The sequence below is a fragment of the Zeus faber genome (genome assembly GCF_960531495.2).
Source record: "Zeus faber genome assembly, chromosome: 1".
Taxonomy (NCBI): domain Eukaryota; kingdom Metazoa; phylum Chordata; class Actinopteri; order Zeiformes; family Zeidae; genus Zeus; species Zeus faber.
In genome coordinates, this window is record NC_137193.1 from 373,756 (window position 1) to 387,181 (window position 13,426).

At 39.1% G+C, this 13,426-nt stretch overlaps 2 protein-coding genes across 2 annotated transcripts; both read right to left on the reverse strand.

Annotated features, from left to right (window-relative positions):
• Positions 1-542: 542 nt before the first annotated feature.
• On the reverse strand, positions 543-8,644 carry glmp (glycosylated lysosomal membrane protein). The gene is made up of 7 exons (XM_080011313.1): positions 8,551-8,644; positions 5,834-6,007; positions 4,406-4,504; positions 3,426-3,623; positions 3,135-3,353; positions 1,546-1,814; positions 543-1,340 (listed from the first exon to the last, which is right to left on the reverse strand). The coding sequence occupies exons 2-7, from the start codon at positions 5,999-6,001 to the stop codon at positions 1,172-1,174; spliced, it is 1,122 nt and encodes a 373-aa protein (XP_079867439.1). The 5' UTR covers positions 6,002-6,007; positions 8,551-8,644; the 3' UTR covers positions 543-1,171.
• A 791-nt stretch (positions 8,645-9,435) lies between these two features.
• On the reverse strand, positions 9,436-13,213 carry LOC307238404 (uncharacterized protein). The gene is made up of 3 exons (XM_080011364.1): positions 13,176-13,213; positions 10,914-11,121; positions 9,436-10,415 (listed from the first exon to the last, which is right to left on the reverse strand). The coding sequence occupies exons 2-3, from the start codon at positions 11,104-11,106 to the stop codon at positions 10,288-10,290; spliced, it is 321 nt and encodes a 106-aa protein (XP_079867490.1). The 5' UTR covers positions 11,107-11,121; positions 13,176-13,213; the 3' UTR covers positions 9,436-10,287.
• Positions 13,214-13,426: the final 213 nt, after the last annotated feature.

A 13,426-nucleotide genomic window follows, 5' to 3' on the forward strand; every position in this document is an offset into this window, starting at 1 on the left:
CTATGTGATGAATACATATAATAACAGTTATAATAACTGTTATAATCACTGTTATAACGGTTAGAATAAATATATCGATGTGATGAATACATATAACAGTTATAATAACTGTTATAATAACTGTTGTATTAACTGTTATATTAACAGTTCTAATAACTGTTATAATAACTGTTATTATAACTGTTATAATAACTGATATATGACCTGTTATATGAACTGTTATAATAACTGTTATAATAACTGATATAGCAACTGTTATATTAACTGTTGTTATTATAACTGTTATATTAACTGTTATAATAACTGCTATAATAACTGTTATATTAACTGTTATTATAGCTGTTATAATAACTGTTATATGAACTGTTTTAATAACTGTTATATGAACTATTATAATAACTGTTATAATAACTGTTATATTAACTGTTATTATAGCTGTTATAATAACTGTTATATGAACTGTTTTAATAACTGTTATATGAACTATTATAATAACTGTTATAATAACTGTTATATTAACTGTTATTATAGCTGTTATAATAACTGTTGTATGAACTGTTATATGAACTGTTATAATAACTGTTATATAAACTATTATAATAACTGTTATAATAACTGTTATATGAACTGTTATTATAACTGTTATGATAACTCTATCTATGTATTGAATAAAAATTAAAACTGTTATAACAACTGTTGTAATAACTATATTTATGTAATGAATACATGTAATAACTGTTATAATGACTGTTATAATAACTTATAATAACTGTTATATTAACTGTTATATTAACGGTTATAATAAATATATCTATGTGATGAATACATATAATAACTGTTATGATAACTGTTGTAATAACTATATGTATGTGATGAATACATTTAATAACTGTAACAACATGAAGTGGCATAGGAAACAGTTAAAAATTAAAAACATTTCAATAAAACAATTAGAGCACCACACCCCCCTGCTGGCAGCTGGATGTAGTAGGCAGCGATACCACTGATTGGCTGTCTGTCCTTCTGTCTGTCTGTCTGTGTCTGTCCCTACGTCTCTGTCTGTCTGATTGCGTAGGTGTGGTTTCCATGGCGACAGAATTTAAAAAATCTTGTTAAAACCCTCAAAGTAAAAAGTCCCTGAGTGACAGCAGCTCCTCCAAGGGGCGGGGCCTCAGTTGATTGGCTGGTAGACCGGCTGGGGGCGGAGCCTGCGGATGCAGAGCCAGACTCCGCCCACCAGGAGGAGCAGGAGGGGCGTGCCCAGGCCGACGGCCATGATGGACAGAACCAGCGGAGAGAAGGAGTCCACCAGAGGAGAGGCCACGCCCACCAGCAAAGTCCTGGATGGAGGGATGGAAGAGAAGGAGGGAGAGAAGGAAGGAGGGAAGGATGGATGATGGGGTGGAGGAGAAGGATGGAGAGAGGGAAGGATGGATGAATGGAGGAAGGGAGGGAGGAGGAGGAGCAGGAGGGATGGAGAAGGGAGAGAGGTGAGCTGGTGGTGTTCCATGTGACCGTGCTTAAGCAAGTTGGAGCTCCACCCACCAACTGAGGAAGCGGGTAGAGTTGTAGAAGGCGTCTCCTGCGATGCCGAAGCTGATGTTGAGTGCCGTGCCGGGGCCCCGGGGCCCGTAGAAAGCCGGCACCAGGGCGGAGGCAGAACCCGCCAGGGCCAAGGCCACTGGGGCCGCGTGGCCGCAGGGCGTGGCCTCCTCCAGCACCGGGTCCGGGCGACGGTACGCCACTGGCTTCCACTGGATGAAGCCCAGGGGGGAGGAGGAGGTGGAGTTGGGGGCCGACAGCCACTGGGACACCTGCAACAAGTTCTGCTCAAATACTGCAGTACTACTCGGGTGCTTCTACCGGGATACTTCTACCGGGGCGCTTCTACCGGGTAACTTCTACCGGGGTGCTTCCAAGTCCAAGTTCAAGTTCAAGACTGGGGTGCTTCTACCGGGGTGTTCTAAGCGGAGTGCTTCTACCAGGGTGCTTCTACTGGGGTACTTCTACTTGGGACCTTCTACTGGGGTGCTTCTATCGGGGTGATTCTACCGGGGTGTTCTAAGCGGAATGCTTCTACCAGGGTGCGTCTACCGGGATACTTCTACCGGGGTACTTCTACCTGGGACCTTCTACTGGGGTGCTTCTATCGGGGTGCTTCTCCCGGGGTACTTCTACTAGGTTGCTTCTATCGGGGTGCTTCTACCGGGGTACTTCTACCGGGGTACTTCTACTGGGATGCTTCTACCTGGGTACTTCTACCGGGGTACTTCTACTGGGGTGCTTCTACCAGGGTACTTCTACCAGGGTACTTCTACTGGGGTACTTCTACCGGGATGCTTCTACCGGGATGCTTCTAAGCGGAGTGCTTCTACCGATGTGCTTCTGTCGGGGTGCTTCTGTCGGGGTGCTTCTACTGGGGTGCTTCTAACAGGGTACTTCTACCGGGTATGGTATGGTTAGTTTGGGTTAACTAGTCAGGGTTAACTACTTTAGGTTAGTTATGGTTAATTAGTCACGGTTAACTAGTTAGGGTTAGTTTCGGATTGTAGTCAGGGTTAAGTTATTGGGGTTCATTTTGATTAACTAGTCAGAGTTCATTACTTATGGTTAGTTTGGGTGAACTAGTTATGGTTAACAAGTTGTGGTCAATTTGGGTTAACTAGTTGTGGTTAGTTTGTGTTAACTAGTCAGTGTTACCTAGTAAGAGTTACGTTGGGTTAACTAGTGAGGGTTATTTTGGGTTAACTAGTCACGGTTAACTATTTAGGGCTAGTTATGGTTAACCTGTTGGGGTTCGTTTGGGTTAACTTGTCAGGGTTAACTAGTTACGTTCAGTTGTGGTTAACTAGTTGGTGTTAGTTTGGGTTAACTAGTCAGGGTTAACTAGTTGGTGTTAGTTTGGGTAAACTAGTCAGGGTTAACTAGTTTGGGTTAGTTTGGGTTAACAAGTCAGGTTTAACTTGTTATGGTCAGTTTGGATTAACTAGTCAGGGTTAACTAGTTACGGCCAGTTTTGGTAAACTAGTTGGGGTTTGTTTGGGTCAACTAGTCAGGATTAACTAGTTGGGGTTAGTTAGGTTTAGGGAGTTAGGGGTAATTAGGTTTAGTTATGGTTAACTAGCTGGGGTTACCTTGAAAATGGAGGGCGTGTACTCGTCGTCGATGTAGCGCTGCTCCTCCACCCGCTCCATCGCCTGTGGCCATGCTACCGCCTGCAGCTCCAACAGAAAACGGGAGCGCTCTGCTCTTGGGCGCAGCCCCTGCAGCCCCACCCTGATCTGGGAGGCGTTGGCGCTGTGGAGGAGGCGGGGCCAGGCCTGGTCCCGCCCCCCGGCCTCAAAGGCTGACAGCTGGAGACAGCGGGGGGGTCGGTTGCACGTTCACTTCCTGATCGTAAACAGTCGTTCATGTTGTTCTGTTACCTGGAGGCACAGCAAGCCGTTGCCAAAGCCGGGGCTCCCGTCTCCACCGCAGAGCCGGGCGCGGTGTCTCTCGGGGTCCAGGGTGGTGTTGTCCAGCGGCGCCCAGGTGAAGTTCTGCAGCTCGTACGGCGGCAGGAAGGCGGAGTCTGGAACCTGCTGGGGGTCCGCCGTGTCGTTAGTGTCATCGTACTCCCACAGCTGAGGGGAGAGAGGGTCACATGAATTGCCTGACCATTACATTACATTACATTTCATTTAGCAGACGCTTTTATCCAAAGCCACTTACAATTGTTCAATCACCGACGGACGCAGCCATCAGGAGCAATGAGGGGTTAAGTGTCTTGCTCAAGGACACTACAGCATGCTAGCAGGAGGAGCCTGGGATCCAACCAGCAACCTTTACATCACTAGACCACCAGCTCTACCTCCTGAGCTACCATCCCCAGTGACCACACCCACTGGGCCTGAAACCACACCCCCTGGACCCTAAACCACTCCCACAGCTGAGGGGAGAGAGGGCCACATTACCAGCCTGACCACACCCAATGGCCATAGGACCACACCCAAGGCACCTGAAACCACACCCACATCTGAGGAGAGAGATGGTCACATGATGTGCACTGACCACACCTACTGAACCAACACCCGAACAGCCAGAAGCCTAACTCATTTGATGAGTGTGTCACGGTGTACAGGATGTGATGTCACGGTGTACAGGATGTGATGTCACGGTGTACAGGATGTAATGTCATAGCGTGCAGGATATGATGTCACGGTGCACAGGATGTGATGTCACAGCGTACAGGATGTGATGTCACGGTGTACAGGATGTGATGTGGCAGTGTACAGGATGTGTGTACTGGATGTGATGTCACAGCGTACAGGGTGTGATGTCAGAGTGTACAGAATGTGATGTCACAGTGTACAGGATGTGATGTTACTGCAAACAGGATGTGATGTCACAGCGTGCAGGATCTCACCCTGACAAAGACCAGTGCGCTGCTGTAAATCACGCTGCTCTGCGGCTCCACCTTCAGGCTGTCGGTGGCGTTGTGGCTGAGGAAGGCCGACCAGTCTACCTGAAAGAGAAAGGTTGTGATTTCACCACGATGTCAGTGTGATGTCACCGTCATGTCACCATCATGTCACTGTGATGCCACCGTGATGTCACCGTGATGCCACCGGGATGTCACCGTTATGCCACCATCATGTCACTGTGATGTCACTGTGATATCACCGTGATGTCAACATCATGTTACTGTGATGTCAGCCCGGTCGCGTCATGTCATCATCATGTCACCGTGGTATCACCTTCATGTCCGACATGTCACTGTGATGTCAGCATTATGTGACTGTGATATCGCTGTAAGGTCAGCGTCATGTCACCGTCATGTGACTGTGATATCAACGTCATGTCACCTTGATGTCACCGCGATGTCAACTCAATGTCAACGTGATGTCAACGTCATGTCACAGTCATGTCACTGTGATGTCACCGTGATGTCAACATCAAATAACAGTGATGTAACTGTCATGTCACTGTGATGTCAACATCAAATAACAGTGATGTAAACGTCATGTCACTGTGATGTCAACGTCATGTCACAGTCATTTCACTGTGATGTCACCGTGATGTCAACATCAAATAACAGTGATGTAACCGTCATGTCACTGTCATGTCACCGTGATGTCAACATCAAATAACAGTGATGTAACCGTCATGTCACCGTGATGTCAACGTCATGTCACAGTCATGTCACTGAGATGTCACCATCATGTCACTGTCATGTCACCGTGATGTCAACATCCAATAACAGTGATGTGACCGTCATGTCACTGTGATGTCAACGTCATGTCACAGTCATGTCACTGAGATGTCACCATCATGTCACTGTCATGTCACCGTGATGTCAACATCCAATAACAGTGATGTGACCGTCATGTCACTGTGATGTCAACGTCATGTCACAGTCATGTCACTGAGATGTCACCATCATGTCACTGTCATGTCACCGTGATGTCAACATTATGTCACTGTGATGTCACTGTGATGTCAACGTCAAGTCACTGTCATGTCACCGTCATGAAACCGTCATGTAACCGTCATGTCACTGTGATGTCACCGTGACAGCACCATCATGTTACTGCGGTATCACCCTCATGTCATTGTGGCGTCACCGTCATGTCACCATCATGTCACTGTGATGTCAATGTGATGTCACCGTCATTTCACCCTGATGTCACCCTCATGTCACCGTCTTGTCACACAAGGTCACCGCCACGTCACCGTCATGTGACTGTGATGTCACCGTCATGTGACTGTGATGGCACCGTCATGTGACTGTGATGTCACCGTCATGTCACCGTCATGTCATTTCCACTGAACCCCCCGCCTCCAGCTCACTCACCTTTACAGTTGACTGGCTGTTGTTGGTGTGGACCAGCAGCAGCGCCGGCGCCCCCCGGCTGCACAGCAGGAAGTGCAGCGTGTCGCTGGCTCCTGCAGCCCTGATGTGCAGCAGGTCACCACCACCAGGGGGCCACAGCGAGGTGTTGAGGCCCGGGTTCAGCACCATGGACAGCTGCACAGAGCAAGAAGAAGAGACCAGCTGATCATGTTGAACGGTTTATTGATCAGATGAACTGATCATGTTTAATAGCTTATTGATCAGATGAACTGATCATGTTTTATGTTTTATTGATCGGATAAACTGATGATGTTTTATGGCTTAATGATCAGATGAACAGTTTGTGTCTTATGGTTTGTTTGTTTGTACTCTATTTTAATAATAATGACAATAATGGATACAGAAATTAACAAAAATAATCTCAATAATATAGTATTACTAGTACTACTACCACTGATAATAAATATTTCTGCAGGCACAATGTACAATGTACAAGGTACAATTTTCGACGAGTACGAGTTTCCTTAATGCCGTAAAACCTGCCCTTTAAAAATAAATACAGACATGTTTTCGGGGTTTCCTGAAACACTGAACAAGTCACAGTTTTCCGGCTTTCCTTTCGATGCAGCGTCAGCTCAAGTTATCTCTACGCGTCTCAAGACACTGGATGCGAATGAGTTCCCAGAGACGAAGCTCGGACTTATATAATTTGGGATATTGATGTCATAAAGCGGCCCGCTCCTCGAACTAATGACATGATGACAGTTTTCTCACTAATTTCTGTTCCAAATGTAGATCGATATTGATCAAACTCCAAGGACAAGGCGTCTGAAACGCCTCAACCATGTCTGTGTGTTCACAGAAGATGATGAATAATAAAAATCTAAGCAAAAACAACACTACTACTAATAACAATGGATATAATTATTAACAATAAAGGCAATAATATAATAATAATATAATAAGTACTAATTGTACTATAAAAATAATAATGATAAGGATAACAACAATAATGATAATAATAATAAATATAGCTGCAGGTAGCAATACACAGGGTCCAGTTTATTCGTGAATTTTTAGTTTTTTGTGAAATGCAGCAAAGTTTTCTGAAGTAATGTGGAGCATGGATTTAAAAAATCAATCCAACAGATCTACTGACATCTACCAGGTAAGAAGTTTTACAAATATACACATAAATACATAGTTTGGTAATGTCGAAACACTACACACTGGACACAGTCCAACTGGACATTCTCAATCCTGTACATTTATAGTAAATAATATGATGACGTCATAAAGCATCTTACTGTAAATGTAATTTATATAAAATAACATGTCGTAAAGCCTCTTACTGTAAATATCATTTATATTAAATAATATGATGACGTCATAGTGTCTTACTGTAAATATCATTTATAGTAAATAACATGTCACTAAGTGTCTTACTGTTAATATCATTATACTAAATATTATGATGATGTCATAAAGTGTCTTACTGTAAATATAATTTATAGTAAATAATATGATGTCATTAAGCGTCTTACAGTAAATATTAGTTATCGTCAATTATATGATGATGTCATAAAGTCATAAAGCGTCTTACTTTAAATATCATCTATATAAAATAATACGATGACATCATAAAGGCAGGCTCTCGCCGAGGCTGGGTCCCGTCAGAAGGGGGCTTACGACCAGCGCGCCAAAGGGGAGGATTTTGCCTCCGGGGTGCAGGTGTGGGTCTACAGCCCGGAGAGGAAGGAAGGCCTCTCCCCGAAGCCGATAAGCCACTGGGCGGGACCCTGTACGATCCTGGAGAGACTGTCGGATGCGTACAGGGTGCGGCTGATCAGAAGGAACCGGGTGGTGGTTCTTCATCGGGATGGGCTTGCTCCCTACCGACCCCTGGCTCCGTCTGAGGGTGAGTCAGGGGCAGAGGGGCAGCATCCGGTCTGTGCCTCCCCACGTGAAGCAGCCGAGGGCGGCGACAGCGTCAACTTCCCCAACACCTCAGAGACTTTGTGGCGGACACATGGGTTGCTGGGGACAGCTAACCAGCCAGGTGGGGGCAACGTAGCATGTTGGGGAATAGAGGGGGGGCGGAAATTTCCCAGCATGCTTTGTTTGTGTGTTTTGGGGTTGTCGGGGAAGGGGATTGTTTTATGTAATGTTAATTGTTATGCTATTGTTAGCGTAAGTGAGCCATATTACATGTGTTACGATGGATTGTTATTACTTTTATCTGTTAAGATTGTTACACCAGGAGTGAGAGTGTGTGTGTGCCGTTAGTGAGCCGCCTGCCGTGATAACAGTGTGGTGAAAGAATGTATAGCACTCTGATGAATAAACTTAAAGTATTAATTTATGAAGTATTCATATATAACGCATGAATGTATAAAGTTTTAAATCAAAGTATTATATTATAAAGAATGATTGTATAAGGTAATTGTGTATAAAGTATGAACGTAAAAGGTAATAAATTATAAAGTATTCATGTACAAAGCATTAATTATAAAGTATTCATGTATCAAGCATTAGTTTATAAAGTATTACATTATAAAGTATGAACATATAAAGTATGAATGGAAAAAGTAATAAATTCTTAAGTGTTCATGTACAAAGTATTAACTTATAAAGTATTGATGTATCAAGTTTTAGTTTATAGAGTATACAATTATAAAGAATGCATGCATGTATAAAGTATTGATTGATAAACTGACCTTCCGGATAAAAGCAGAAGAAAGGTTAAAGTTTAAAAATACTAAAAAGGGTAAAAAGTGTAAAAAGCGGAAGAGCTGTTTCGGGTGCGCGGCGGCCATCTTTGTTTTGACTGAGCGGACCTGGTCACGTGACGAAAGTCAGCTGATCGTACCTGACTGATTTCCGCTTCTGGTCTAATGCTTTACTATGTACAAGTATAAATGTAGATAAAAACATCTATCTGAGATTTATATCGATATAAAAAAAACACATATTTTATTAATATAAATAAAAACAAATACATATTTATAACCATATAAATATGACTAAAAACCTCAATATTATTTATAATAATAATAATCGATAAATAAAAATATTATATTTTTTCTATAAATATGAATAAAAACATATATTTGTATAAATATAAATAAAATATATTTATATAAATAAAAACACATGTAATATTATTTTATATTCATTTTAAGTAGACATAAAAGCATACATAAATTAATATATATGAATAAATGTATAAATATTATATTTATATAAAAACAAAAATATTATATAAATAAACAAAAACATAAATATTATGTCTATAGATAAAACACAAATATTATATTTATATAAATATAAATAAAAAACATTTATATTTATATTAACACAAATAAAATATAAATACGATATATAAATAAATGAAAATATATTACATATAACTATAAACATAAATATATTAGTAAATGTTAAATTAGGTCATAAGGACCCTTGTGTAAACGTTCTATGAGGTCATAAGGACCCTTGTGTAAATGTTCTATGAGGTCATAAGGACCCTTGTGTAGACGTTCTATTAGGTCATAAGGGCCTTTGTGTAAATGTTCTATGAGGTCATAATTAGTGATTTTATTGGGTCAAAATAAGAAACAGTCAATATAATGTAGTTCAGTACAACATTTTACTATGAATTCATTCATAAACATATTGAATTTAACTTCCTAGTCAATGTTGACAAAGAGTGAACATTATACCATATACTGTATAACCTTGATCAGAGGAGAATTGGGGGCAGAGCTGGTGTACTGGATTACATTGGGTTGTACAGGTGTAGCTGATAAAGTACACTGAGTGAACACACACACACACACACACACACACACACACACACACACACACACACACACACACACACACACACACACACACACACACACACACACACACACACACACACACACACGTATGTCCTTATTTTGAATTTGAGGGCCCTGACCAGCACCTTTCCGTGCTGCGCCACACTAGAGGCTTGTATGTCTCATGTCTCCAGAAAGTCTCATCATGTCTCCAGAACATCTAATGTCTCCATAACGTCTCATGTCTCATTATGTCTCCAGAACGTCTCATGTCTCCATAACGTCTCATGTCTCATTATGTCTCCAGAACGTCTCATGTCTCCATAACGTCTCATGTCTCATTATGTCTCCAGAATGTCTCATGTCTCCAGAATGTCTCATAATGTCTCCAGAACATCTCGTCTCACAATGTCTCCAGAACATCTCATAATGTCTCCAGAACATCCCATAATGTCTCCAGAACATCTCATAATATCTCCAGAACATCTTGTAATGTCTCCAGAACATCTCATAATGTCTCCAAAACATCTTATAAGGTCTCATTATGTCTCCAGAACAGCCCATAATGTCTCCAGAAGGTCCCAGCACATCTTCGGCATGAAGCACTTCCTTGGACGTGTGGTGGCGTTATCTTTACTGGGGCTCCTCCTTGATGCAGGGAGGCTCCTCCTGCTCCCCCTGCTCCCCCTGCTCCTCCTGCTCCAGGCAGGGGCCCGGCTCCACCTTACAGCAGGAGGAGAACAGGAGGTCCGGAGGGAGCGCTGGGCAAAGGAGCAGGAGGGGGACTTCAGCTTCTATATCTATGTATGCTAAATCTATGTTACTATATCTATGTTTTATATTGATGTATGCTATCTATGTTTCTATATCTATGAATGCTATATCTATGTTTTATATCGATGTTTATATATCTATGTTTTATATCTATGTATGCTATCTATGTAACTATATCTATGTTACTATATCTATGTATGCTATCTATGTTACTATATCTATGTATGCTATATCGATGTTTTATATTAAGCTTTATATATCTATGTTTTATATCTATGTATGCTATCTATGTTTCTATATCTATGTATGTTATATCTATTTTTATATTGATGTTTATATATCTATGTTTTATATCCATGTTTCTATAACTATGTTTCTATACATATGTATAGTACTGTAGTCACTACATATCTTGTATTATTAGTAGTTACTTCAGTACCTGTATCTATAGCATGCATGTTTATCTCCTGTATCTCTGCTCTCACCTGCCAGGTTGACCCGGAAGTGCTTTCTTGTCACACCCTCCAGCAGCTTCCGGCCCAGCCGGTTCACTTCCTGTAGACGGTGCCTTTCCTCCTCCAGCTCCTTGAGGGCCTCTTCAAACAGCTGCACCAGACGGGGCGGGGAAGGAGGGCATGCACTGCGGCGCGCCGCGCGGAACCGCTTCACGCAGGACATCTACAACTATTAATACTAAGAGAAAGAGTAATAATACCAAGAGAAATAGTAATAATCCTACTGATAATACCATGATAAACAGTGATAATACTACTGATAATACTAAGAAAAATAGTGCTAATACTAAGAGAAATAGTAATAATAATACTAATAATATTAAGAGAAATTGTTATACTACTAATAATACGAAGAGAAATAGTAATAATACTAAGATAAACAGTAATAATACTAAGAGAAATAGTAATTATACTACTAATAATACAAAGAGAAATAGTAATAATACTAAGATAAACAGTAATAATACTAAGAGAAATAGTCATAATACTAAGAGAAATAGTAATAATACTACTAATAATACTAAGGGAAATAGTTATACTACTAATAATACGAAGACAAATAGCATTAACACTAATAATACGAAGAGAAATCGTAATAATACTAAGATAAACAGTAATAATACTAATAATACGAACAGAAATAGTGCTAATACTAAGAGAAATAGTAATAATAATACTAATAATATTAAGAGAAATTGTTATACTACTAATTATACGAAGAGAAATAGTAATAATACTAAGATAAACAGTAATAATACTAAGAGAAATAGTAATTATACTACTAATAATACAAAGAGAAATAGTAATAATACTAAGATAAACAGTAATAATACTAAGAGAAATAGTCATAATACTAAGAGAAATAGTAATAATACTACTAATAATACTAAGGGAAATAGTTATACTACTAATAATACGAAGACAAATAGCATTAACACTAATAATACGAAGAGAAATCGTAATAATACTAAGATAAACAGTAATAATACTAAGAGAAACAGTAATTATACTACTAATAATACGAAGAGAAATAGTAATAATACTACAAGAAATAGTATTTATATGAAGAGAAATAGTAATAATACTAAGATTAATACTAATAATACCAAAGAAATTGTAATAACACTAATACGCAGAGAAATAGTAGTAATACTAAGAGAAATAGTAATACTACTAAAATACGAAGAGAAATAGTAATAACAATAAGAGAATTAGTAATCACACTACTAATAATACTAAGGGAAATAGGATTAATACTAAGAGAAACAGTAATAATACGACTAATAATAATACGAAGAGAAATAGTAATAATACTAAGACAAACAGTAATAATACTAAGAGAAATAGCAATAATACTACTAATAATACTAAGGGAAATAGTAATAATACTACTAATAATACTACTACTAATAATAATAATACGAAGAGAAATAGTAATAATACTACTAATAATACTACTACTAATAATAATAATACTAAGAGAAATAGCAATAATACTACTAATAATACTACTACTAATTATAATAATACGAAGAGAAATAGTAATACTACTAATAATACGAAGAGAAATACTAATAATACGAAGAGAAATAGTAATAATACGAAGAGAAATAGTAATAATACTAAGAGAAATAGCAATAATACTACTAATAATACTAAGAGAAATAGCAATAATACTACTAATAATACTACTACTAATAATAATAATACGAAGAGAAATAGTAATACTACTAATAATACGAAGAGAAATAGTAATAATACTAAGACAAACAGTAATAATACTAAGAGAAATAGCAATAATACTACTAATAATACTAAGGGAAATAGTAATAATACTACTAATAATACTACTACTAATAATAATAATACGCAGAGAAATAGTAATAATACTACTAATAATACTACTACTAATAATAATAATACTAAGAGAAATAGCAATAATACTACTAATAATACTACTACTAATAATAATAATACGAAGAGAAATAGTAATACTACTAATAATACGAAGAGAAATAGTAATAATACGAAGAGAAATAGTAATAATACTAAGAGAAATAGCAATAATACTACTAATAATACTAAGAGAAATAGCAATAATACTACTAATAATACTACTACTAATAATAATAATACGAAGAGAAATAGTAATACTACTAATAATACGAAGAGAAATAGTAATAATACGAAGAGAAATAGTAATAATAGTACTAATGATAGACAGTCACTGACGTTTTCACCGGGAACTTCTCCGTTACCTCCACACAGGTCCTCAAACAGGAAACAGAAGCAGACTTCCGGTAAATGGAGCCGTTCTTCTTCTGCACCACAGCGCCCACGCGGTGGAAAGTGGAACTGAATCCAGTCAATCGCTTGAGGGTTTCATCCAAACCAAAGGAAGGACAGACAGACGAATGGATGGATAGACAGACAGACGGATAGATAGACAGACAGATAGTAGATACAGAAAGACAGATGGATAG